This window comes from Phocoena phocoena, chromosome 10 (assembly GCF_963924675.1).
Source record: "Phocoena phocoena chromosome 10, mPhoPho1.1, whole genome shotgun sequence".
Lineage (NCBI taxonomy): Eukaryota > Metazoa > Chordata > Mammalia > Artiodactyla > Phocoenidae > Phocoena > Phocoena phocoena.
The window spans coordinates 76509827-76534590 of NC_089228.1; the positions used below are offsets into that span (position 1 = coordinate 76509827).

Sequence of the window (24764 nt, forward strand, 5' to 3'; positions counted from 1 at the left end):
AGTTCTGGTGTCTTTGCTGGCAAAGGTTCTGATTCTGCAAAGCTCTTTTAAATGTCCTCATCCGGTGTCCATTTCTGTAGATACAGCTTTTGCTTCCACTGGTGGGGGGGCTTTGGCTCGGCGGCCAGGCCTCCTGAGCTGCCCTGGCTTTCCCTGAGATTGTTGGCCACCTGCAGTGTGTGCTCAGTTGTATTGTCTCTTTCATAAAACATTGCACATAATAACAGCAAGCAAAAGAGCTGCACAAATGTGTGTTGCCCACGTACAAATGGTGGGGGACCTGCTCTCAGAGAAGATTTAATACTGATTCTCTTGTGTGGTTCACTAACAGCTTAAATGAAAGTATTGGGCAGAGGAGGGTACATGTTTAAATTTCAATTTTCAGACATTTACATTTACTATTATTTGAAGTTCTGAAGAGCATTTTATAAGACATAGGACACTGGCTTGTGAAATGTAAACAATTACGAATTACTTTTTTTGTTCTGTAGTATAAATATGTACTGATTTCACGTTTTGGGGAAATTTCTGAAATGCATGGTAAAAATACTTTCGTCTCTATGCTTCTAAAATTGCTCACATACTTGGTAAATTTTGGTGTGAATGTCTTTTGCAGTATATCAATAAAATTTCAGTGTTTTCACAGAAAAAAATATAACTAGGTTGTTCAAAGCTAATTGATATATATGCTTGGGGGCGGGAGGCTAATTAATACTCTTTCTTCACTTTAACTCATTTAAAAAGATACTCATACTCATTAAAAAGAATCGTTACATTTTTTAAAGGCCTACATTTCCTAAACATTACTTGTCTGAATAAATAAAGCTTGTTTGAAAAGCTAAAGTAAAATTATTTTTACCTTCACCTGAGTTTGATTTTTATGTCAGAAAATAGAGCTTAAAGAAGATAAAATACATTTTGGATTTGTGCATTTTGTCTTTTTTTTTGACACAGCTACTCTTAAATTAGTGCATTTGAAGTATCTGTAGCTTTGATCAGGAAGTAGTCTGAAAATCACTGGCTTGGAGGACTTGACTGTGATAAATTTGTTGTGCCAACAGTGCCTTTTATTGTCTCTGTTTCCAGTCTCAAAATTAGCAGTGGGTATTTTACTTTTGTATAATCAGTGGGATCAGATACATAAATAGATTTCACTGCTGGGAGCCCACCTTATTTGTAGTCGGTGTGAATTTATTTTAGGATGAAGAGATAGTAACGTGGGGACAAGGTGGAAAGCCAGCCAGAGTAGATTGTGGTTAGCTGTTGAGAGTGCTTCCACGTACTGTTTTTATTCATACATGCAAATCCTATGACGATAAGCATAGTATGTAAATAAAGGTGCTACTGTTTGTTTTCATGATTTTTCTTAATTTTTTTGTGTTACCTCCTTTAGAGACCAAGAAGCGTCAGTGTAAAGTTCTCTTTGAATACATTCCACAAAATGAGGATGAACTGGAGCTGAAAGTGGGAGATACTATTGATATTAGTGAAGAGGTAAGGCAAAAACATGTTTTAGAGATAAAGCAGCAATTGGAATTGATGCTCTGGGGATTAGAAAAATGCTTTGTAAGAATATTAATTTGTTAAATTTATTTTTCCAGTTTCTTTTTTTTTTAATTTTAAGATACAGACTTTAAAATGGATCTTTAATGACTTAAAGTAAGGCTGTCTTATCTGTAGAAATAAAGCTTTATTCATCCTTGCTATGCCTGTATTTGTGTACTGAATTTGTATCTGTTGACTTTAAGAATAAAATAAGCTTTTTTTTAGCTCAAGTTAATATAATCTAAGTAGCTAAGAATATAAACCTTTTCTTTGATTCTTAATTCACTTTAGGTACAAGCCATAAAAATAGAAGGATTTTTTACTTTTTGCAAAGCAAAGGTATACGAAAGCAGAATGTTTTAAAAAGTTTTGTCTTGTTTGAATTATCACATTCAAATATTAACCCAAAAGCACTTTCCCTCATCTTAGTATCTTAGAATGAGATTTTAAAATATTAAAAAAAAATAACCTTTCATATCTCTGCTTTTACCATTAAAGAAATATTAAAGTTTTATTTAGCAGCTAAAGATGCCATTTTCAGAGTGTATGTTTTGATATCATGTATTGCCACTGAGATTGATTTTGTGTGCTAATATGTAATTTATCACTTGTTATGTTAAACTCCAATGTGTTTAGACAAAAGGCAGTTCTGGTTTATTTCTACCAGGTGGCAATAATAATAGTGTTTATCGAGCCTCTATTATGTCTGAAGCACCATTCTAAGTGTTTCACACTTATTATTTCCTTTAAGTTTCTAAACAACTTAAGGAGATAGGAATTTTTACCCCTATTTTACAAACAAGAGACTGAATCACAGAGATAAGTGATTGGCTTATCTACTGTTGCTGCATGACACGCCATTCCAAATTTTGTGGCAAAAAACAACTGTTTTGTTAGGTTTGTTAGTTGTGTGGGTCCAGAATTCAGATAGGGCACAGAGGGATGGCTTGTCTCTGTTCTGTGGTGTCTGGGGGCCTCAACTGGAAAGGTTCAAAGTTGGGTACAGGTAAAATCATAGGAAGGCTCCTTCACTGACATGTCTAGTGTCTAGAAGCCTCAAAGACCAGGACTCCCTATGGAAAGCCATTATGTAACCTCTCCATTTGGCTTGGCTTTCTCACTGTATTGGGCTCTCAGGTGTCTCAGGATAGTAGGACTTATTACATGGCAGTTCAGGGCTCTAAGTGTAAGCATTTCAGTGAACACAGTGATAGCCTTTTATAATCCAACCTTGAAAGTGATAGTATCACTTTCACCACATTCTGTTGGTTACAAGAAAGTCATAAGCCAGCAAGATTGAAGGGAGTGGGGACAAAGCCTGCCACTTAATCGGTGGGAGGACTGTCAAGATTACGTGTAGATGAGCATGTGGGTTAGGTGATCTTGTTTCAGGTATTTTTATGCAAGTTCATATGCCTGGCGTGCAGAGCACCAGAATCTGAACCCACACAATTTGTTTTTGAGTCGGTGCTCTTTACCACTATACTACCCTGCCTTGTAAGAATTCCTTAATTAATAGGAATTTTATAGAGTTATTTACCCTAACTACCCAATTGCTGTCAATTTGGGATTTCAGGTGTAGTTAACAGTTTGATGATGTTCCCTTAGTTGTACCCGTTCCAGTTTGTTCTACGTATTTCCATCACACCTGGTTTGAAGAACTCTCAATCCTTTGGTGCCTCCTTAAGTCTGCTAAAAATTCTAAACTCTTCATATTTACTGCCTTGTATTTCTCTCTTAAATAGCATGTATTCTAGGCACCTCGTATTTCAGCTATATATTCCATTAATAAGTCCTTTATTTTTATGGTACCACATTTTTCACATGCTTTGTGTCTGGTAAACTCTCATTTAGCCTTAACTGTCCAGCTCTTTTGCCATTTGCTTTTAGGGGAGCGTTTTTTTATTCGTATATGCCTTTCCTTTGTGCTCCTACAGCATTTTGTTCACACTTTTGCTATAACACCTCTCACATTATATTGTAACTATCTGCTCATTGTTTGTTTTCTTCTTTAGATTGTTTTTTTCAAGGACAGAGATTTCTCATGTGCAAATTTGAATATTTTCATATCAGTTAACACCATGACTTGTACATAGTGCCTGTTGGATGAATAACTTATTAAATTTTCCTTTGTAACTGTGATGAGATGAAAAATATTTTTTAAATATTTTAAACAGAAAAAAGAGCCTTTTCTAGCTATGATATTGCATGTACTGCTGTCAAGTAAATTTTGATAGTAAATAGTTTACTCTTTAAAAAATTATTTTTACTTATTAAGACCTCTTAGCATCCTTAGAAGAAATTATACATTTTAAAAGTTATTAATATCATTAAATAACTTCATAACTTATTATTATTAAATAATAATAAGCCTCATTATTTGTGAATGTAAACATTTTTCTAAGGAGTTTCGTTCCTGAGAATATTTCTGGTTGGGGTTGGGAGTGTTCAGTTGAGCCTGGCATCTGGACTTTTAAAAATAAGTGATTCTTTTTCATACTTGGGTTAAGACTCACTGTTCAAGTAAAATAGATAAATTACTTAGTAATTTTTTGTGCCATTTAGGAAGTTATATTCTTATATTCATAAAACTTTTTCCAAATCAGAAATTTTCAGATGCTTAAATAATGTATAACTACAGACAGAGGCTCCATAGTGTTTAAAACAGTGACATTCCAGAAGAGAGCTATCTCCTTGTTGCTGTTAATACATTATTCTTGGTTATCTGATACTTTCATGAAAATTACTTGCTTCATAGATTACAGTTGATCATAAATTCTCGTTGTTAAGTGTTGCAAAGTGCTATTGATATATGATTAATCCCATAGACGATTAATCCAATCCACACAGATTTAATCTACTCAAAATATATTTTTTCCCTTTGTGTTTTCTTGTAGATTTAAAGGGATTATTTTGCATCACTAACTTTGTGCTCATTCACTTCTATAGCTCAGTTTTTCTGTGGGGGAAGTGAAGACTTAAGAGAAATTTTTATTATCTTTGAGTTATGAACTCTTTCAGGTAGAAGAAGGCTGGTGGAGTGGAACCCTGAACAACAAGTTGGGACTGTTCCCCTCAAATTTTGTGAAAGAGTTAGAGGTAACAGATGATGGTGAAGCTCATGAAGCCCAGGATGATTCAGGTAGACTATTTAAAAAATTTGAATAGATTTAAATAAACTTTATATTTGATCTAGTGTTTATTTTGTATTTTTAAAAACTCTAGTCTTACTTTTGAACTAAGAGCTTTATCTTATCTACCTTAAAAAAAGCACTTTATGACAGGGACTTAAAGTGAGTATTTGCCTAAATATCTAGGCAAAGAATTTACTATTTTTCCTTCCAATGTCTGCTTCAACCTGAAGTAAATGTATAGTACCCTTATTATGAAACAATACTACTTATGTTATCTCATTTCTTTCCACTTAAGACCTACTTATATACAATTTTGCCCAGAGTTTGCAGATGGCTGAACTACTTCAGAAATAGTAGAAGTTTAAAAAAAATCTTCCTCTGGTTATTTTCTATATTCACACAATAGATTTTGTTTTCCATGTGCAGCCAGAATGTCATTTAAATTATTTTGTGATCTCTGTCATTTAGAGACTCACCTATAAATTAATCTTAAATTTGTTCACTATTCAAAAGTACGATTGAAAAAGATTTTATCCCAAAGCTAGATTTAATTTTTTTTACGTCTGTGAATTGCTGTGGGATTTAGGAGAATTTTTTTTTTTTTTTTAAGAGAAACTAAATTCATAAGTGGTAGTGTAGGGATAAGTAGATCTTTTTCTTTATGGAAAAGTATGTGTAATGAGAATGTTCAGGGTTTTGTACTTGCATTAACTAGTATTATTTGGCAGTTTTATAATGGTTAGATAGATTCAGATATTGAGGTATAGACATATAACCTTAGGGTTGCCAGTATCGCCTTTTTTTTCAAAGACAGTGTAATGTCAAGATATGAAGACTATTGTTTTAGTCCATTAGGGCGGCTATAACAAAACACCACAGACTGGGTAGCATAAACAACAGAAATTTATTTCTCACAGTTCTGGAGGCTGGGAAGTCCAAGATCAAGGCGAGCCAGCATAGTTGACTTCTAGTGACGCCCTCTTCCTGATGCATGGTTGGTGACTTCTCACTTTGTCCTCACATGGTGGAAGAGACAAGGGATCTCTCTGGAGCCTCTTTTGTAAGGCACTAATCCCATTCCTGAGGGTTCTGCCCTCATGACCTAATCACCTCTCAAAAGCCCCACCTCTTAATTTGTGGGGTTAGGATTTCAGCCTAGGAATTTTGCAGGGACACAAATTTGCAGACCATAGCAACTATATATCATTCAAAACAATGAGATGAAGTCTTAAGGTTGTCCAGACTGTTTCTGTACTTAGTACTTCATATTGCATTCCAGTGGACACTACTGTTTTTTAATCTGTCTAGGATGTTGGGCTCCATGATGGCATGGAGTGTGGTTTGGTCATCTTTGCTTAACTGTAGTTTCTTAGTGTGCAAAATGGGAATAATAATTTTTACCTAAGAGGACTGTTCTGTGAACTAGCAAGATAGTTTCTAAGCATAATGCTTGCAACATTGCAGATTGTTTTGAACCTAGTTTCTTTTGCTTCTTTTTGTCAGTACCTTCAGTATTTTGAAATTAAATAGGAAAGCATTATAAGGTTGTTATGTGTAGCAAATGCAATTTGTAAGTCTCACTGTCCTCAATGGTGAGGGAAAAAATTTTAGAGAAAAAAATTAAATCATTTTACATTTAATAGATGGTAATATTAAACATAATTTATAAAAGGTATCTAGAAATCATTGTTGAGATAATTCCTGAAGTTTTTGTGATGCATTTTTAGTTCTACCATTTTAAACCTTATAAAGAAAGTTCTCTGAAATTTTTATCCTCATCCATAATTATGGTTTGTTTGCACATGAAAGATTTATGCAGTTTTTTTCTCCTTCTGAAGAAAGTGTTGAGCTTTGAAAAGAGTCAAGTAATGAAGTGGTAGAATAGGGCATGAAATGATAGAGCAAGCTCACAGACATCTAGGTTTAGAGCTACAAAGTCCTAGTACCACCCTCTCATTCTGTAACAGAGAAACCTAAAACTTTTAGAAATTACCACTTAATATTACTCTACATACATATTCTTAGAAGACTCAAGACTTCTAAGAATTTTCTGTTTCTGATCTCATTCCTGTGTACTTTTGCGCACTACCTCTCACTTTATGGGTCCATCCTTTAAACTGCAGTACAGTGATTTTTTTTTTTGAAACTTTTTTTTTTTAACTTGGAGCAACATTGCAAAAATAGGGAGGTCCCATAGTACCCTTTATCCAGATTCACCACCAATTGTTAACATTTTGCCTCGTTTGCTAATTTATTACTCAATTTCTATTCAAAAATCTGGGGGGAGGCTTCCCTGGTGGCGCAGTGGTTGAGAGTCCGCCTGCCGATGCAGGGGACATGGGTTCGTGCCCCGGTCCGGGAAGATCCCACATGCCGCGGAGCGGCTGGGCCCGTGAGCCATGGCCGCTGAGCCTGCGCATCCGGAGCCTGTGCTCCGCAACGGGAGAGGCCACAACAGTGAGAGGCCCGCGTACCGCAAAAAAAAAAAAAAAATCTGGGGGTCTTTTTTCCTTTACCTTTAAGTACTTCAGTGTGTATTTCCTAAGAACAAGGGCAGTCTCTTATAACTACAGTACAGTTATCAAAATCAAGATATTTAATATTACCAGTACTGTTTAATTCACAGTCCGTATACAGAATTCTTAATTGTTCTAGTATACTTTACATAGCTATTTTTTTCTCCTAGACAAGACCATGCAGAGAATTTATTTAAGTTTCTTTTGTTTAGAATAGATCCCCAACCTTTCTGTTTTTCTTGACCTTGACATTTTTAAAGAGTTTAGGCTAGTTATTTTGTATAATGTATCCCAGTTTGGAGTTTCAGGTTATATTTTACTGATAGGGCTACAGAATGATGATGTCTCATTGTATTGTATGGAGGACACATGTGCTTTGTGTCTTTTATTCCTGGTGATGTTAAATTTGATTACTTGGTTAAAGCTGTGCTGCTCCTGTAAGTTTACTGTTTTTTTCCTTCTAATTGATAAGTGTCTTGTGGGGAGGTACTTTGAGACTATGTAAATATCTTATTCCTCATCAGACTCACTCAGCAGTTAAAGCATCCACAGATAAATTTTGCCTGAATCAGTTTTTACTGTGATAGTTGCAAAATGATGATTTTCTAATTCCATCATCCCATCTGTTTATTATTTGACATTCTTCTATAGAGAAGAATTTTGCTTTCTCCCCAGTTGTTTTTTTTTTTTTAAATCAGCGTGGACTCATCAGTTGTTTCTTTTTTATTCACTAGGTATTAATCTATTATTGCCATTATTATTTATTTTGATACTGCCAGGTTTGGCCAGTGAGAGAGCCTTCAAACTAGTTTCTGTGACATTTAAAAAAATTAACCTTATTGGAAATACAATTTACATACGGTAAACTGTGTATATGTAAAATATATAATTTGATGATTTTGACAACTGTATACATCCATGAAAACCACTACCACAATAAATGTACAGGACATTTCTATCATCTTTATGATGCCTTGTAAACTGAGCCCTTAAAATATGTACAAAATTTAAAGTCCATATGGAACCACTAGCAAAAGACAAATTTAAATTTGGATGTAGTTCATTACTTTCATAATTATAAAACTTTGGGCATTCCTTGCAGCATTCAGCCTTCTTTGAATTTTAGTAACCTTGCAGAATCATATCTGCTAAAAATGTACTTCCTTGCTTGCTTAACCCCTTTCCAATAGCAGTGCATTCTAAATGTGGAGCTTTGTGATTATGGGGTGGGAAGTCAGTGGTTGAAGTACACTGTAATTCCTTTTTTTTTTTAACTCTAATTTTTAGGCAGAAAGTTTTTGCATATTGATGTAAATGCCAGGAAGTGAGTACTTTATAAGGTCTTTAGAACTTTAGTGATAAAGGCATAGAGTCCTTTAAGTTTTAATGTAAGAGTTTGATATCTTATGCATTATGACTTAGAGAATTCATGTCCACTATTCCTGTGTCCTAACAAAATATAACATCTTCTATGTATAACTGGTGTTTTGATAGTCTTTTTTAGTCAGTAAAATGGTGTATGTTTCTGGTAACTGTTATAAGAATTACCAACTGTACATAATAAATTTTTAAATTTGTTTTTTGCTTATAGTATTAGAATGCCATATCCACTGCATTTGTTTATTTTACATAGTTTCTTCTTACACTCCTTTACATTTAGTAGAGCTCTTCTCTTCTTTTAATAAATAAACTGAAGTATATAGGATGATGTTCATGGTTTGACCAGTTAAATTCTAGCTGTTACTGCTAAGAAGATAATTCTGACTCTAGACAGTAGGTTGACAGTATTACCTGAGCCTTAGGGTAACTTATTTTTATGCCCTCAGTTTTCATTGAAGAACGGTGGTATAAAAGCTATAAAAAAAAAGCCCCTATTATATTTAGGAATGTGGTAAACTTATAATCTATTCTATTACTCAGTTGTTTCTATATAAAATCTCAAGATTAGTATCTTTTTAGTAGTCAATTTCAGGAAAAGCTTTGCTTCTCTAGGGAAGTGTGATGTTTCTGTTTTTATAATGAAATGACTGCCCTTTCATTTTGTCAAATATTCTTAGCTGTTCTTGTTTAGAGTGTCTTTTTGTCACCTTTCAGATTCCACTTATTTCCTAAGTAGGACTTGCTTTCAGTTTTCCTTCTTTTTAATAAAGCCAGTGACTATATCTACTGGTATTTTATCCCTTGTTAAGTCTTCTCCCCACATTAAGCCTATAAAAATCTCCATTTTTGGACTTCTGTGGTGGTGCAGTGGTTAAGAATCCGCCTGCCAATGCGGGGGACACGGGTTCAAGCCCTGGTCCGGGAAGATCCCACATGCCATGGAGCAACAAAGCCAGTGCACCACAACTACTGAGCCCACGTGCCACAACTACTAAAGCCTGTACGCCAGAGCCTGTGCTCCGCAACAAAGAGAAGCCACCACAATTAGAAGCCCGTGCACCACATCGAAGAGTAGCCCCTGCTCACCGCAAACAGAGAAACCTGCTCATAGCAACGAAGACCCAACGTGGCCAAAAATAAATAAATAAATTTATTTTTTAACAAAAATTTCCAGTTTGATGTCTAAACAGGCATCTTGAACTAAGATGGTCAAAACTGATCTTCTTTTCTCTGTACCCAACTTTGCTCTGTACAGTCTTCTTCATCTGAGCTAATGGCAACTCCATCCTTCTTTTACTTAGACCAAAGAATTGGATTCACCTTTTACTCTTTATAATACCACACTCTATACTTGATTCAGTAACAGATTTTGTCACCTACTAAATAAATGTACAGAATCTGTTTTCTTTTACCACCTCAACAGCTGCTACCCTGGTGTAAGTTATCTTTTCCTGTATAATTGCAAAATCTGTTATTTGCCATTACCTCCCTACTGAATGTTAAAGTGCTTACTTTCCAGTAGCTGTCCATTTTACTTAGAGTAAAAGCCAGTCTTCTTAAATTGGCTATAGAACCCTCCAAGATCTGGCACCACCAAATGTCTCACCCCCGCCTCTCTGACTTTATCTCCTACTTAACCATCCCCTTTGTTCTCATTAGTCTTCTTACTGTTTTTAAAGATGTCAGGAACATTTCTGTCTCACAGCCTTTGTACTTGCTGTATACATTTGCTCTGAATGTTCTTTGAGATATTCTTAATGGCTTTCAGTTTGATTTCAGGATTCTCCTCAGAAATCACCTTTTCAGTGAGGCCTTTCCTAATAACTCTGTATAAAACAGCAAAAAGCTTCTATCTTCCATTCTTTAATTCCCTTATCTTCTTTGATACATTCGTTATTATTTCTTATTTATTTTCTTATTGTCTGTCTACCCCCATAGTAGAATATAGATTTTGTTTTGATCACTGCTGCATACCTAGTTTCTAAAACAGTGTCGCAGTGTTGCTCAGTGGATGAATGAATGCATAGTGGTTTGAGGCGTACAGAGAACTTTTCAAATACTTTGTCATGTTAAATCCTCATAATTTTTGAAGTTAGTGTCACCTCCACTTTAAAGGTGAAGAAATTATAACTCAGATTATTTAACCACCGAGTGGTAAAATCACAACTGGAATTCTCTTCTTTGGATCTTTTTACTTTACTATTTTATTTAACATATAGGGGTGAGGCTGTTAGGTAATTCTCACTGTTTTAGCTCATGTGTTTGCATGTCAGTCATGCCTATAGAACTGTCTTTTCATGTACTTTCACCCCTGTGAGAAATAGAGCAGTAATATGTGGGTTCGATGGCATTTCCCATGGACTCAGTGCATTCCCAGATCTGAAATTTAAAAGTTGAAGTGAAATTCTAAATATAAATACTATTATTTAGTTAATTCAACATTCATATGTTTGTTCATTCAGTATATTGAGTGCTTATTGTTGAGCATATTGTGCATGTTTATGGGAATACAATGATGAGCAACATAGTCATGATTATTCCCCATTTTGAAGCTTTTGGTCCATGGAGAAAGAAAAGAATATTAGACAAGTGATTATAATTCAGCATGAGAAATATTTGTGGCAGGAAGATTCAGGGTGCTGTAGATGTGTAAAGAGCTAACTCAGACTGAGAAGGATGTAAGGGAATGCGCCCCATAGGAAGTTAAAGATTGAGATCTCAGAATGGGTAGGAGATCCCTAGGCAGGTTTGTGGCAGAGGGTAAAGAATGAGCAGAGCAGTTTCAAGATCCTGAAAGAGAGTCAATTCAGAGGGATTATAGAGTGTATAGTTGGATGTGGTAAGTTTTGAGGCTAGAGAAATTGTTGGGTCAGGCTTAAGAAGCCATTACAGGACTGGTAGTCAAGTCACAGAGAAGCCTTAGAGGGGAGAGAAATGATCAGATTACTTTATTTATATAAATTTATTTTATTTATTTTTTGGCTGCTTTGGGTCTTTGTTGCTGCGCATGGGCTTTTCTCTAGTTGTGGCGAGCGGGGGCTACTCTTCTTTGCAGTGGGCGGGCTTCTCATTGCAGTGGCTTCTTTTTTTGTGGAGCATGGGCTCTAGACATGTGGGCTCAGTAGTTGTGGCTCATGGGCTCTGGAGCACAGGCTCAGTAGTTGTGGCACACAGGTTTAGTTGCTCTGCAGCATGTGGCATCTTCCCAGACCAGGGCTCAAACCCATGTCCCCTGCATTGGCAGGCAGTTTCTCAACCACTGTGCCACCAGGGAAGCCCCAGATTACCTTTTAGATAGAGTGGTTTGGTTGCAGTGTCAAGAGTGGATTGGAGGAGAATAAGATTGGGGTAGCGAGACCAGTTGAGAATGTTTTGATAATTTAGGTAGAAATAGTATTAACCTAAACTAGAGGAGTGATCATGTGAATGGAGAAACATGGGTAGCATTCCTGTGCTAAATAGGCAGTATAAAGAACTGCACCTTGTGATGATGGGATGATGGGGAATAACTGAGAAAGAAGAGTCGAGGCTACCAGATCTTTGGTCAGTAAGCTGGGTAGATGATGTCATTTGCAGAGAAGGGATAAGTTTTGGGAGAAGATGATGAATTCACTTTTGGAGATGTTGACTTTGAGTCCTGTGGGGGTGTCAGGGCATCCAAGTGAAGATATTTGGTAGTCAGTTGTATGTGTGTGTCTGAAACCTTGAAAAGAAATTTGGGGTGGATGTCCAAAATTGGGGCTTGAAAGTATGTTAGGTGATACAAGAAACCATGGAGTTAGATGAGATTACCTAGGGAGGATGTCTAGGGTGAAAAAGGAATACAGCCTAAGATAGAATCCTGCGTAGCAACATTTATGGTCTAGGCCAAGACAGAGTAACTAAAAAGAAGACCAAGAAGGCACAGAGAGAGAGCCAGGAGGCAACCTGTGAGTGAGTGGTCCTCATGGGAAGGGAGTGTTTCAGGGAGGACATGGACAGTAGTGTCAGATGCTGCTGCAAGGTTAAATAAGATAAGTAAGGTAAGAAATAAAATGTAATCCTGATTTAGGGTTGAAGAAATCATTAATGACCTGGACAAAAGCAGTGAAGAGGTGATTGGTAAGTGTAAAGCAGTGTAGCAACATATACTCCAGAATGTTTTCCTTCTTTTCTTAAGAAGGAAGTCTTGATCATTTTCAGATGCTAATGGCAGAGGACAAGTAGAGAGGGAGAAGCTGAAGATGCAAATTCAGAAGAATGGGACTTATCAGCAGAACAGGATTTACTCAGGAGGTGGGAGGACATGAGATTTACATTATAGGTATCATGATTAGTTTCAATTTATTGGGGGTACTTCAGAGTTAGTGCCCAGAAGCTGAGGGCGAGATAACCTGACCTTTAATTTCTTCGATAAGAAAGGAGAGAAGAGAAGAATGAGGTGCAGAGTGGAGAGGTCAGAATTTTGAGGAGACTAAAAAGGTCCCAACAGGGATTGTTAAATGATTTGAGCCATGTATACCTCTGGGCTTTACCGGGCTACTAGAGGGATACATTGCACAAAATGTTTAAGAAACTCTGATAGATTGTTCTTTAGGAGTTCTCGTGTCTTATGTTCATTCTCTTCGGAGGAGTCAATCTGAGGTTTCATTTCATTATTCAGGCTCTGAAAAGGAAGATGATGCTTATTGCTAGTGGGGCACAGGATCCTTGTAGAATGGTGATGGACCCTGGGTGTGCTAAAGGTGGTGGATAGAAATTTGGTGATCTGCAGCCTAGTCTCCAGGAGTTAAGATGGTGCACAATTTACTTTGGTGTCTAATCTCACATTAGCTTTCACCTTGAACTCCTTCTCCTGGTGAGCAGCTTTGTAAGGAAGAATGTTCTGGGGCTTCAGTGCTTTTACTGGTAATATGTTATATGAGTCTTTACAAGTTGTTGTTAGAGCCAGATGCTCTTTCTAAATGATTCTTTTTAGGAACTAAGGAATACAGGTTTTAAGTCCATAACACACAAACACAACATTTTCTTAGGAAATGCAGGAGTATCATAAAAATCTTTGAATGTTGGTGAAAGATATTCTTCTCTGGAGTAAAAAGAGGGGGAATTTATGCCAGCAACTAAAGTAGATTCCAAGTTCTTCTACTTGGTTTACATGTTTTACCTTAATGTAAGACCCATTCACTTTAATAGTGAACTTGGATTGCTTCCATTAAGTGCTTTGTATTTTCATCAGGTTTCTTACTTTATATTATTTTTCTTTAGCACTCAGTGCAGTTCACATAATGATTCTTGTTTGTTTTTTCAAAAAGTAGTTGTATTTTGGGGCTCTTGGTGGTTTTAAGTCATTTTATATGGAGGTGCAAGTCATCAAGTAGTTTTTGCTGTAGAGATTTCATGAGAAAGGGAGGAAGGGAGAGTTTTAGGTTTAATAGGAAGATTTGCTGTTAGGTTTTATGACTGACAGTGCCATACATAAGATGCAAATATAATTTTTTTTAAAGCTTAGCAATGCAAGGACAATCTCTGATGGATAAAACATGGGCATAAAAATATTAGAAATACCTTATAGGGTAAGATTTCTGTTTTGTCTGATTATGAGACCTTCTGTTTACCCTTTCTCTCCATTCTTTTGTTCTTTTCTCCTCCTTTGTCCCTGCCTTCTCCCCCGACCCTCTGCTTTCTTCCTTCTAGTGTCTATGTTGCCCTTTTATTTTTTGCTCCTTCTATGTGATCATGCTCTTTCCCACTTGAATAGTTTTCAATAATACATCTTTAAACTTGTTGAAAGTAATAGGCCCTGAGCCAGGCACTGTTTTAAGTGCTTTATAGGAATCAACTGATTTAATTCTCATAACAATCCTATGAAGTATCCCATTTTGCAGGTGAAGAAACTGGGCATATACAGTGGAAGAAGTGAGCTATGGATCAAGAAGGTTTAACTCTAGAGTTCAAAAGCAATTAGCCTATCCATTAGTACTAGATAATTGAAATATCTATGCATTTATTTTAATGATACATGCTTTAATGACTGTAGTAAAGTTTAGAATCACTAGATCTAAAAGAAACTGTTTATTTTATGGCTATAATCAAATACTCAAACTGATAATTGCACCTTAGAATCATCTGCTGATTCATAATTGATTATCAAAAATCTTCACACAGGAGGTGTAGTCAAGATGGCATACTAGGAGGACGCGGAATTCGTGTCTCCTCACAACTAGGGCACCTACCAGGCACCTGTGGTAGACCACAGACACCTAAGGGTATGGGAGGAAACCCCAGTGACTGGTGATCTCTCCTTTTGGCTTGTTCTCCCCTCCCCCCCGCCTTTTTTCTGCTGTGGTTTTATTTTACCTTGTTGCAGTTGTTTCAATTATAGTTTTATTTTTCCTAATATATTCTTTACCTTTCTATTTTATTGTTTTTTATTCTTTGATATCGTACTGCTCCTTTTTTTCTTTCTTCCTTTTTTTTTTTTTTTTTTTTTTTAACGGCACAACGAAGCTTGCAGGATCTTGGTTCCCAGGCTAGAGGTCGGGCCCAAGCTCCTGTGGTGGGAGCTCTCCAAACCACTGGACTAACAGAGAACCTTAGATCCCAGGGAATACCAATTAGAGTGAGGTCTCCCAGAAGTCCTCATCTCAGCACCAAGACCCAGCTCTATCTAACTGCCTGTAAACTCCAGTGCTGGACGTCTCAGGCCAAACAACCAGTAAGACAGGAATATAGCACCACCCATCAAAAAAAAAAAAAAAAAAAAAAAAAAGAAACGACAAAAAAATATGTTACAGACAAAGGAGCAACATAAAAACCTACAAGACCAAATAAATGAAGACAAAATAGGCAACCTACCTGAAAAAGAATTCAGAGTAATGAGAGTAAAGATGATCCAAAATCTCAGAAAGAGAATGGAGAAAATACAAGAAACATTTAACGAGGATCTAGAAGAACTAAAGAGCAAACAGTGGTGAACAACACAATTACTGAAATTAAAAATACTCTAGAAGGAATCAATAACAGAATAATTGAAGCAGAAGAAAGAATAAGTGAGCTGGAAGATAAAATGGTAGAAATAACAGCCAGGGAGCAGAATAAATAAAAAAAGAATGAAAAGAATTGAGGATAGTTTCAGAGACCTCTGGGAAAACATTAAATGCACCAACATTTGAATTTTAGGGATCCCAGAAGAATAAGAGAAAAAAAAAGGGTCTCAGAAAATATTTGAAGAGATTATAGTCGAAAACTTCCCTAATGTGGGAAGGGAAAAAGTCAAGTCCAGGAAGCACAGAGAGTACCATACAGGATAAACCCAAAGAGAAACATGCTGAGACACATAGTAATCAAACTATCAAAAATTAAATACAAAGAAAAAATATTAAAAGCAGCAAGGGAAAAGCAACAAATAGCATACAAGGGAATCCCCATAAGGTTAACAGCTGATTTTTCAGCAGAAACTCTGCAAGCCAGAAGGGAGTGGCAGGACATATTTAAAGTGATGAAAGGGAAAAACCTACAACCAAGATTACTCTACCCAGCAAAGATCTTGTTCAGATTCAATGGAGAAATTTACAGATAAGCAAAAGTTAAGAGAATTCAGTACCACCAAACCAGCTTTACAACAAACGGTAAAGGAACTTCTCTAGGCAGGAAACACAAGAGAAGGAAAAGACCTACAAAAACAAACCCAGGGCTTCCCTGGTGGCGCAGTGCTTGAGAGTCCGCCTGCCGACGCAGGGGACGTGGGTTCGTGACCCGGTCCAAGAGGATCCCACATGCCACGGAGTGGCTAGGCCCGTGAGCCATGGCCGCTGAGCCTGCGCGTCCGGAGCCTGTGCTCTGCAGCGGGAGAGGCCACAGTGGTGAGAGGCCCACGTACCGCAAAAAAAAAAAAAAAAAAACCCAAAACAATTAAGAAAATGGTCATAGGAACATATATATTGATAATTACCTTAAATATATACAAAAACAAGACCCATACAACTGCTGTCTACAAGAGACCCACTTCAGACCTAGGGATGCATACAGACTGAAAGTGAGGGGATGGAAAAAGATATTCCATGCAAATGGAAATCAAAAGAAAGCTGGAGTAGCAATTCTCATATCAGACAAAATAGACTTTAAAGTAAAGAATATTACAAGAGACAAAGAAGGACACTACATAATGATCAAGGGGTCAATCCAAGAAGACGATATAACAATTGTAAATACTGATGCACCCAACATAGGAGCACCTCAATACATAAGGCAAATGCTAACAACCATAAAAGGGAAAATCGACAGTAACACAATCATAGTAGGGGACTTTAACACCCCACTTTCACCAATGGACAGATCAGCCAAAATGAAAATAAATAAGGAAACACAAGCTTTAAAAGACACATTAAACAAATGGGCTTAATTGATATTTATACGACATTCCATCCAAAAACAATAGAATACACTTTCTTCTCAGGTGCTCATGGAACATTGTCCAGGATAGATCATATCATGGATCACAAATCAAGCCTTGGTAAATTTAAGAAAATTGAAATCGTATCAAGTATCCTTTCCGACCACAATGCTATGAGACTACATACCAGTTATGGGGAAAAAATCTAAAAAATACAAACACATGGAGGCTAAACAATACACTACTAAATAACCAAGAGATCACTGAAGAAATAAAAAAATACCTAGAAACAAATGACAATGAAAACACGATGACCCAAAACCTGTGGGATGCAGCAAAAGCAGTTCTATGAGGGAAGTTTACAGCAATACAATCCTACCTCAAGAAACAAGGAACATCTCAAATAAATAACCTAACCTTAAACCTAAAGCAATTAGAGAAAGAAGAACCAAAAATCCCCAAAGTTGAGGAAGGAAAGAAATCATAAAGATCAGATCAGAAATAAATGTAAAAGAAATGAAGGAAACAGTAGCACAGATCAATAAAACTAAAAGCTAGTTCTTTGAGAAGATAAACAAAATTGATAAACTATTAGCCAGACTCACCAAGAAAAAAAGCAAGAGGAGTCAAATCACTAGAATTAGAAATGAAAAAGGAGAAGTAACAACTGACACTGCAGAAATACAAAGGATAATGAGAGATTACTACAAGCAATTATATGCTAATAAAATGGACAACCTGGAAGAAATGAACAAATTCTTAGAAAAGCACAACCTTCAGAGCCTGAATCAGGAAGAAATAGAAAATATAAACAGACCAATCACAAGCACTGAAATAGAAACTGTGATTAAAAATCTTCCAACAAACAAAAACCCAGGACAAGCTGGCTTCACAGGCGAATTCTATCAAACATTTAGAGAAGAGCTAACACCTATCCTACTCAAACTCTTCCAAAATATAGTAGAGGGAGGAACACTCCCAAACTCATTCTACAAGGCCACCATCACCCTGATACCAAAACCAGACAAAGATGTCACAAAAAAAGAAGACTACAGGTCAATATCTCTGATGAACATAGGTGCAAAAATCCTCAACAAAATACTAGCAAACAGAATCCAACAGCACATTAAAAGGATCATACACCATGATCAAATGGGGTTTATCCCAGGAATGCAAGGATTCTTCAATATAGGCAAATCAATTGATGTGATACACCATATAAACAAATTGAAGGAGAAAAATCATATGATAATCTAATAGATTCAGTAAAAGCTTTTGACAGAATTCAATACCCATTTATGATAAAAACTCTCCAGAAAGTAGGCATAGAGGGAACTTACCTCAACATAATAAAGGCCATATATGACAGACCCACAGCCAGCATCGTTCTCAATGGTGAAAAACTGAAACCATTTCCTCTAAGATCAGGAAGAAAACAAGGTTGCCCACTCTCATCACTGTTATTGAAGATAGTTTTGGAAGTTTTAGCCACAGCGATCAGAGAAGAAAAAGAAACGGAATCCAAATCGGAAAAGAAGAAATAAAACTGTCACTGTTTGCAGATGACATGATACTATACATAGAGAATCCTGACGATGCCACCAGAAAACTACTAGAGCTAATCAATAAATTTGGTAGAGTAGCAGGATACAAAATTAATGCACAGAAATCTCTTGCATTCCTATACACTAATGATGAAAAATCTTAAAGTGAAATTAAGGAAATACTCCCATTTACCATTGCAACAAAAAGAATAAAATACCTAGGAATAAACCTACCTAAGGAGACAAAAAAGACCTGTATGCAGAAAACTATAAGACACTGATGAAAGAAATTGAAGATGATACAAACAGATGGAGAAATATACCATGTTCTTGGATTGGAAGAATCAACACTGTAAAAATGACTATACCAACCAAAGCAATCTACAGATTCAGTGCAATCCCTATCAAACTACCAATGGCATTTTTCACAGAACTAGAACAAAAAATTTCACAATTTGTATGGAAACACAAAAGACACCTAATAGCCAAAACAGTCTTGAGAAAGAAAAACAGAACTGGAGGAATCAGGCTCCTGGACTTCAGACTATACTACAAAGCTACAGTAATCAAGGCACAGAAACAGAAATATAGATCAGTGGAACAGGATAGAAAGCCCAGAGATAACCCCATGCACATATGGTCACCTTATTTTTGTTAAAGGAGGCAAGAATATACAATGGAGAAAAGGCAGCCTCTTCAGTAAGTGGTGCTAGGAAAACTGGACAGCTACATGTAAAAGAACAAAATTACAATACTCCCTAACACCATACACAAAAATAAACTCAAAATGGATTAAAGACCTAAATGTAAGGCCAGGCACTGTAAAATTCTTAGAGGAAAGCATAGGCAGAACACTCTGACATAAATCCCAGCAAGGTCCTTTTTGACCCACCTCCTAGAGAAATGGAAATAAAAACAAAAATAAGCAAATGGGACCTAATGAAACTTAAAAGCTTTTGCACAGCAAAGGGCACCATAAAAAGACAAAAAAAAACCCTCAGAATGGGAGAAAATATTTGCAAACAAAGCAACTGACAAAGGATTAATCTCCAAAATATACAAGCAGCTCATGCAGCTCAATATCAAAAAAAACAAACAATACAACGCAAAAATGGGCAGAAGACCTAAATAGACATTTCTCTAAAGAAGATATACAGATTGCCAATAAACACATGGAAAGATGCTCAACATCACTCATCATTAGAGAAATGCAAATCAAAACTACAATGAGTTATCATCTCACAGTGGTCAGAATGGCCATCATCAAAAAATCTACAAACAATGAATGTTGGAGAGGGTGTGGAGAAAAGGGAACCCTCTTGCACTGTTGGTGGGAATGTAAATTGATAAAGCCACTATGGAGAACAGTATGGAGGTTCCTTACAAAACTAAAAATAGAACTACCGTATGACCCCGCAATCCCACTACTGGGCATATACGCTGAGAAAACCATAATTCAAGAAGAGTCATGTACCACAATGTTCTTTGCAGCACTATTTACGGTAGCCAGCACATGGAAGCAGCCTAAGTGTCTATCAACAGATGAATGGATAAAGAAGATGTGGTGCATATATACAATGGAATATTACTCAGCCATAAAAAGAAACGAAATTTAGTTATTTGTAGGGAGGTGGATGGACCTAGAGTCTTTCATATAGAGTTAAGTAAGTCCAGAAAGAGAAAAACAAATACCATATGCTAACATATAGTCGGAATCTAAAAAAAAAAAAATGTTCTGATGAATGTAGGGGCAGGATAGGAATAAAGACACAGACGTAGAGAATGAACTTGAGGACATGGGGAGGGGGAAGGGTAAGCTGGAATTAAGTGAGAGAGTAGCACTGACACATATACACTACCAAATGTAAAATAGATAGCTAGTGGGAAGCAGCTGCATGTCATAGGGAGATCAGCTTGGTGCTTTGCGACCACCTAGAGGAGTGGGATAAGGAGGATTTGAGGGAGGGGATATGGGGATATATGTATACGTATAGCTGATTCACTTTGTTATATAGCAGAAACTTAACACAACACTGTAAAGCAATTATACTCCAATAAAGATGTTAAAAAGAGAAAAAAAATCTTCACACAAAGAAAATTCCCTATGGTTTCACTCCTGAATTCTGTCAAGCATTTGATCTTCCACAAATTCTTTCAGATTTCTTAGGTCTGTATGACTTTAGGAATTATAACACTTTATGTCATGAAGATAAACACAGAAATCCTCAACAAAATATTAGCACATCAAATCTAGCAAAATATATAAATGTTAATACATTATGACTAATGTGGTTTAATCTATGCATTCAAAAGTTGATATAATCTAACATATTAAAAAGTTTAAAGGAGAAGAACCATATGGTCATCTCAGTAGATGCAGAAAGATTTTTACATATTCAACACTTATGATAAAAACTCTTCATAATAGCAACAGAAGGGAACGTTCTAAATTGGATAAAGTTCATCTATGAAGAGCCAGCTAACGTTCTTAATGGTAGGTAAATAGTGATATACCTGTCTGATGGAATACCTGTTAGTGATAAAAAGGAATGAAGTGTTGATGCATGGAACACATATTATACTTAGCAAAAGTAGGAGACACAAAAGACTTATGTGCTGTATGTTTAATTTATATGAAACTTTTAAAAGGACATATCTGTACTGACGGAATGAAGATCTGAAGTTTCTTGAGACTTGAGGGTAGTAAGAATTGACTGGGATCGTGTGTAAGTGTCCTTTTCAGGGTGACAGGGATATTCTGTATCTGGATTATTGTGGTTACATGGTGCATACATTTGTCAAAATTTATTGTAATATCCATTTAAAATGGGTTCATTTTACTGTATGTAAACTTTCCTTGAGTAAAATTTATTTAAAAATATATCACCAAAAATATATGTGGCTTGGGCTAATGTTGCAAGTGGTTAGGGTAGATCACTGTACTTGTTAGCATTACATTTCTTAAGTTCATAAAAGTAGTTTCTGTTAACTTATTCTCAGATAGTTTCAAATGTGTGATTAGAGGCTTTTGTTGTCTGAGTCATTATGTTAAAATATTTAGGACTGGTTTTGGGGTCATCTGGAATTCAGTTCAAATGTTGGCTTTGTTACTACTTGTATGGCCTTGGGAAAGTTCTGAATAACTGCCCATTTTACTTATTTTGAAAATGAGGAATAATAGTGCTTAATGTTAAGCCTGTAGGTGATTATGTAAATTAGATATAATTCATGTATAGTGCTCAGCAAATAGCTAGCACAGATTTAGCCCTGAATAAATGGTAACTACCATTTTTATTATTTCCTCTGTTGTTCTTAACCATTAAACTTCAACAGACTGCTTAATTAAATGAACTGAAATCATGTATTTTTCCCTACCCCTCAGCCCTCATTCTGAAATGTTTCTGGAATCTTCTTGGATGATTACTCTAGAACTTTTTTCTTAGATTATTAATTACTTCATCCCTGAGTTAAAATGACAGGCCTTGAACTGTGGACTTTTTAAAATAAAAACATGCTAATATTACCAGTTTTTATATTCAGAAAATCACCCTAATTTTGATCAGTTTGGGTCATGTAACTTTTTTAAATGATTAACTTTATCTCTTTAATGTTTCTGTCTTACATTACTTCATGTTTGTGCAAGAGCTGTAAATTTTGATATGCTCTTCTTAAGGACCTGGTGTACTATGCTTTCCTGGATTTCTGATTAGCATTTTACTAATTAGGAATACCTAAAATTGTTTTAAACAGCATTAAAAAAAATCAGTATAAAGTGCATCTTATTCTTTGGGATATTTTAATAGTCATTTTATTATTTTTATACCATTTTATACCATATTATGCCATTTTTTATTAGGAGGTATAAAATATAGATACTGTGGAAGGGGAATGTCAAGGTTTTTGTGATTTTAGGTGTCATTCTTTAAAAACAAATTATCCTTTCAGAAACTGTTTTGACTGGGTCTACCTCACCTTTACCTTCTCCGGGAAATGGGAACGAAACTGCACCTGGATCAGTTACCCAGCCAAAGAAAATCCGAGGAGTTGGATTTGGAGATATATTTAAAGAAGGCTCTGTGAAACTTAGGACAAGAACATCCAGTAGTGAAACAGAAGAGAAAAAACCAGAGAAGGTAGTAATGATGAGCTTTCCTTAGATTAACCCCATTCATTCTCTCATTAAGCTTTTCTTAAAATGTAAAAGGTAGTTTGCAACTCTGTTACCTTTTCTTTTTTGAGATTGCCAATAATAGATTATGAATGAGAAGACTGTGAGAAATTGTTTTCAAGTTTAAGTGACTTACTTTAATGTTTATGTTTGATTCTTATAAAATTGGATTTTGGGGGGTAAATTTTACACAAACTTTTCTTAGTGGAAACTTTAGAATTTTTAGTTATAGTGTAAAAATAGAAAAGGCAAGTTTTTGTTTTCCTTTTAAAGCTAAAATTATATGTTTTTCTTTCAATTTGAAGTAGGCTTTAAACGGGCCATTTTAAAGTGAATTCTCAGTGAGATATTAAGTTAATTAGGCACTGCTTAACTTTACTCTGGATTGTCAGCAATGGTGAAATCTAATCGCTAGCCCTAGATGTATGGAGAACATTATTTTTTATTAGCATTTCACTGGCGTTGTGAAGTAAATCAAAGTGAATGTACCATACTAATAAGAGATTTTAAAATAAACTGTTAAGTTTCTGTTTTGTGGGGGAAATAGCTACAATCTTTAGAGTATAGTCTTCCTGGTGTTAACACCTTGGAGATCAGATTGAGTACTTCACATAGGTGGCTTGTCCCTTGACTTTTAAAGCATTGTTTCCCTTGTAGTGCTCATTTGTATGTCTTATTTAACTCGTAAGATTTTAAAATATTTTAGTATTTACTTGCCTTTTTTAGTTACATTTCACTTAGAAGACTGTTTTGGTTGGTGAAATATATTCTGATGTTTTCTCCTAAAATGGTTAGTTTCAACATTTTTTTTTTTCCTTTCCCAGCTTGTTACATATTTTCTCATGTAATAATAATTTGGGTTCAGGAAAGAGAACTTGTACTTTCTGTCCTGCCCTCTCCTAGCTCTGTGACTGTCTGGCATTAAGATTATTAATTAATTCTTGGTTTTAAAGGTAGAGATTAGAGTTATTGTTGTTGGAATAGTGCTGTATAGTCATGTAATAGCTAGGAATGTCTAGAAGCAATGTCTGCATTATGAGGGACATTAAGCTAGATGATCTGGGGTCGCTTTCTAACTCTGAAGCTTATGGTTATATTGAATAACTTTATTTGATTAATGATTACACCAGTAATCTTTCATTTGCCATTTTTAATGTCCACTAAAGAGTTGTTGTTAATGAGAGTAGTCTCAGGGTTACCGTATAGGATGGCCTTGGAAGGCTTTCTTTGATCACTGATGTAGGAATTGATAAAGTAGGGAGCACATTTGCTATGTTTGTAGGGCCAGATTGGAAGATATGATGGTTAAAATTAGGAGAAATTAAAGTGAGCATCTTAAAAGATAACTAGAACACAGAATGATCGGTAAATTAGCAGTATGTTCAGATTTTTAACTAATGAAATCCAGGGTCAAATGTAGTGTTACTTCTAAGGACAGAACTCAAGGAAACACTAGTACAAGATGAAGGGCTTCCTGTAGTCAATTACAATGGAAAATTGCCTACTAGACTATATATTGTTAAAAAGGGTTGTAACATTACCTAAATGTTTTCATTCTGATAGCAGCAGTAAGTATAAAGACTTTATTTTATACTCTGTCTCATTGTAAGGAAGTTTAATGCAGTTGTTTTAAGAGTCCACCTTCTGGAGTCAGACTTCTAGGTTCAAATCTGGGCTCCACTACTAAATTATTTTTATTGTGGGCAAGTTACCTAACTGCCTCCTAACCCATGAAAGGAGTGGATGATAGTGCCTACTTTATGCAGATTGTTCTAAGGATTAAGTTACAATGTATGTAAAGTGCTTATTAGCTCAGAGCTTGGTACATGGTAAATTTTCAAATGCTATTTTTATTTATTTTAGAGGTTCTAAAATAAATCACAGTATTATGGGTATCAGAGTATGTTTATTATCCTTAAGATAAGGAGTTTTAAAAACTAGACGTTCTGGGCTATCATTTAAGTAGCTTTTCAGATATTTATATTTTTCATGGCAGTTTTCAGTCACATTACTAACCTGGCTATAAGTACCATTAGGGAGAGCTAGATAACTGTTAGTGGAAATTTTGTTTAACATTATTAGCTTTGTTCTAACTTAAAATAATTG

General features: G+C 35.7%; 1 protein-coding gene across 1 annotated transcript in view; it reads left to right on the forward strand.

Moving 5' to 3' along the window:
* Positions 1-24764, forward strand: part of CD2AP (CD2 associated protein) — a 103824-nt gene that overhangs the window by 47832 nt on the left and 31228 nt on the right. The window contains exons 4-6 of the mRNA XM_065885388.1: positions 1394-1494; positions 4567-4687; positions 22436-22623. Coding sequence (XP_065741460.1) covers positions 1394-1494; positions 4567-4687; positions 22436-22623 — 410 coding nt within the window. The remainder of the gene's footprint in view (positions 1-1393; positions 1495-4566; positions 4688-22435; positions 22624-24764) is intronic.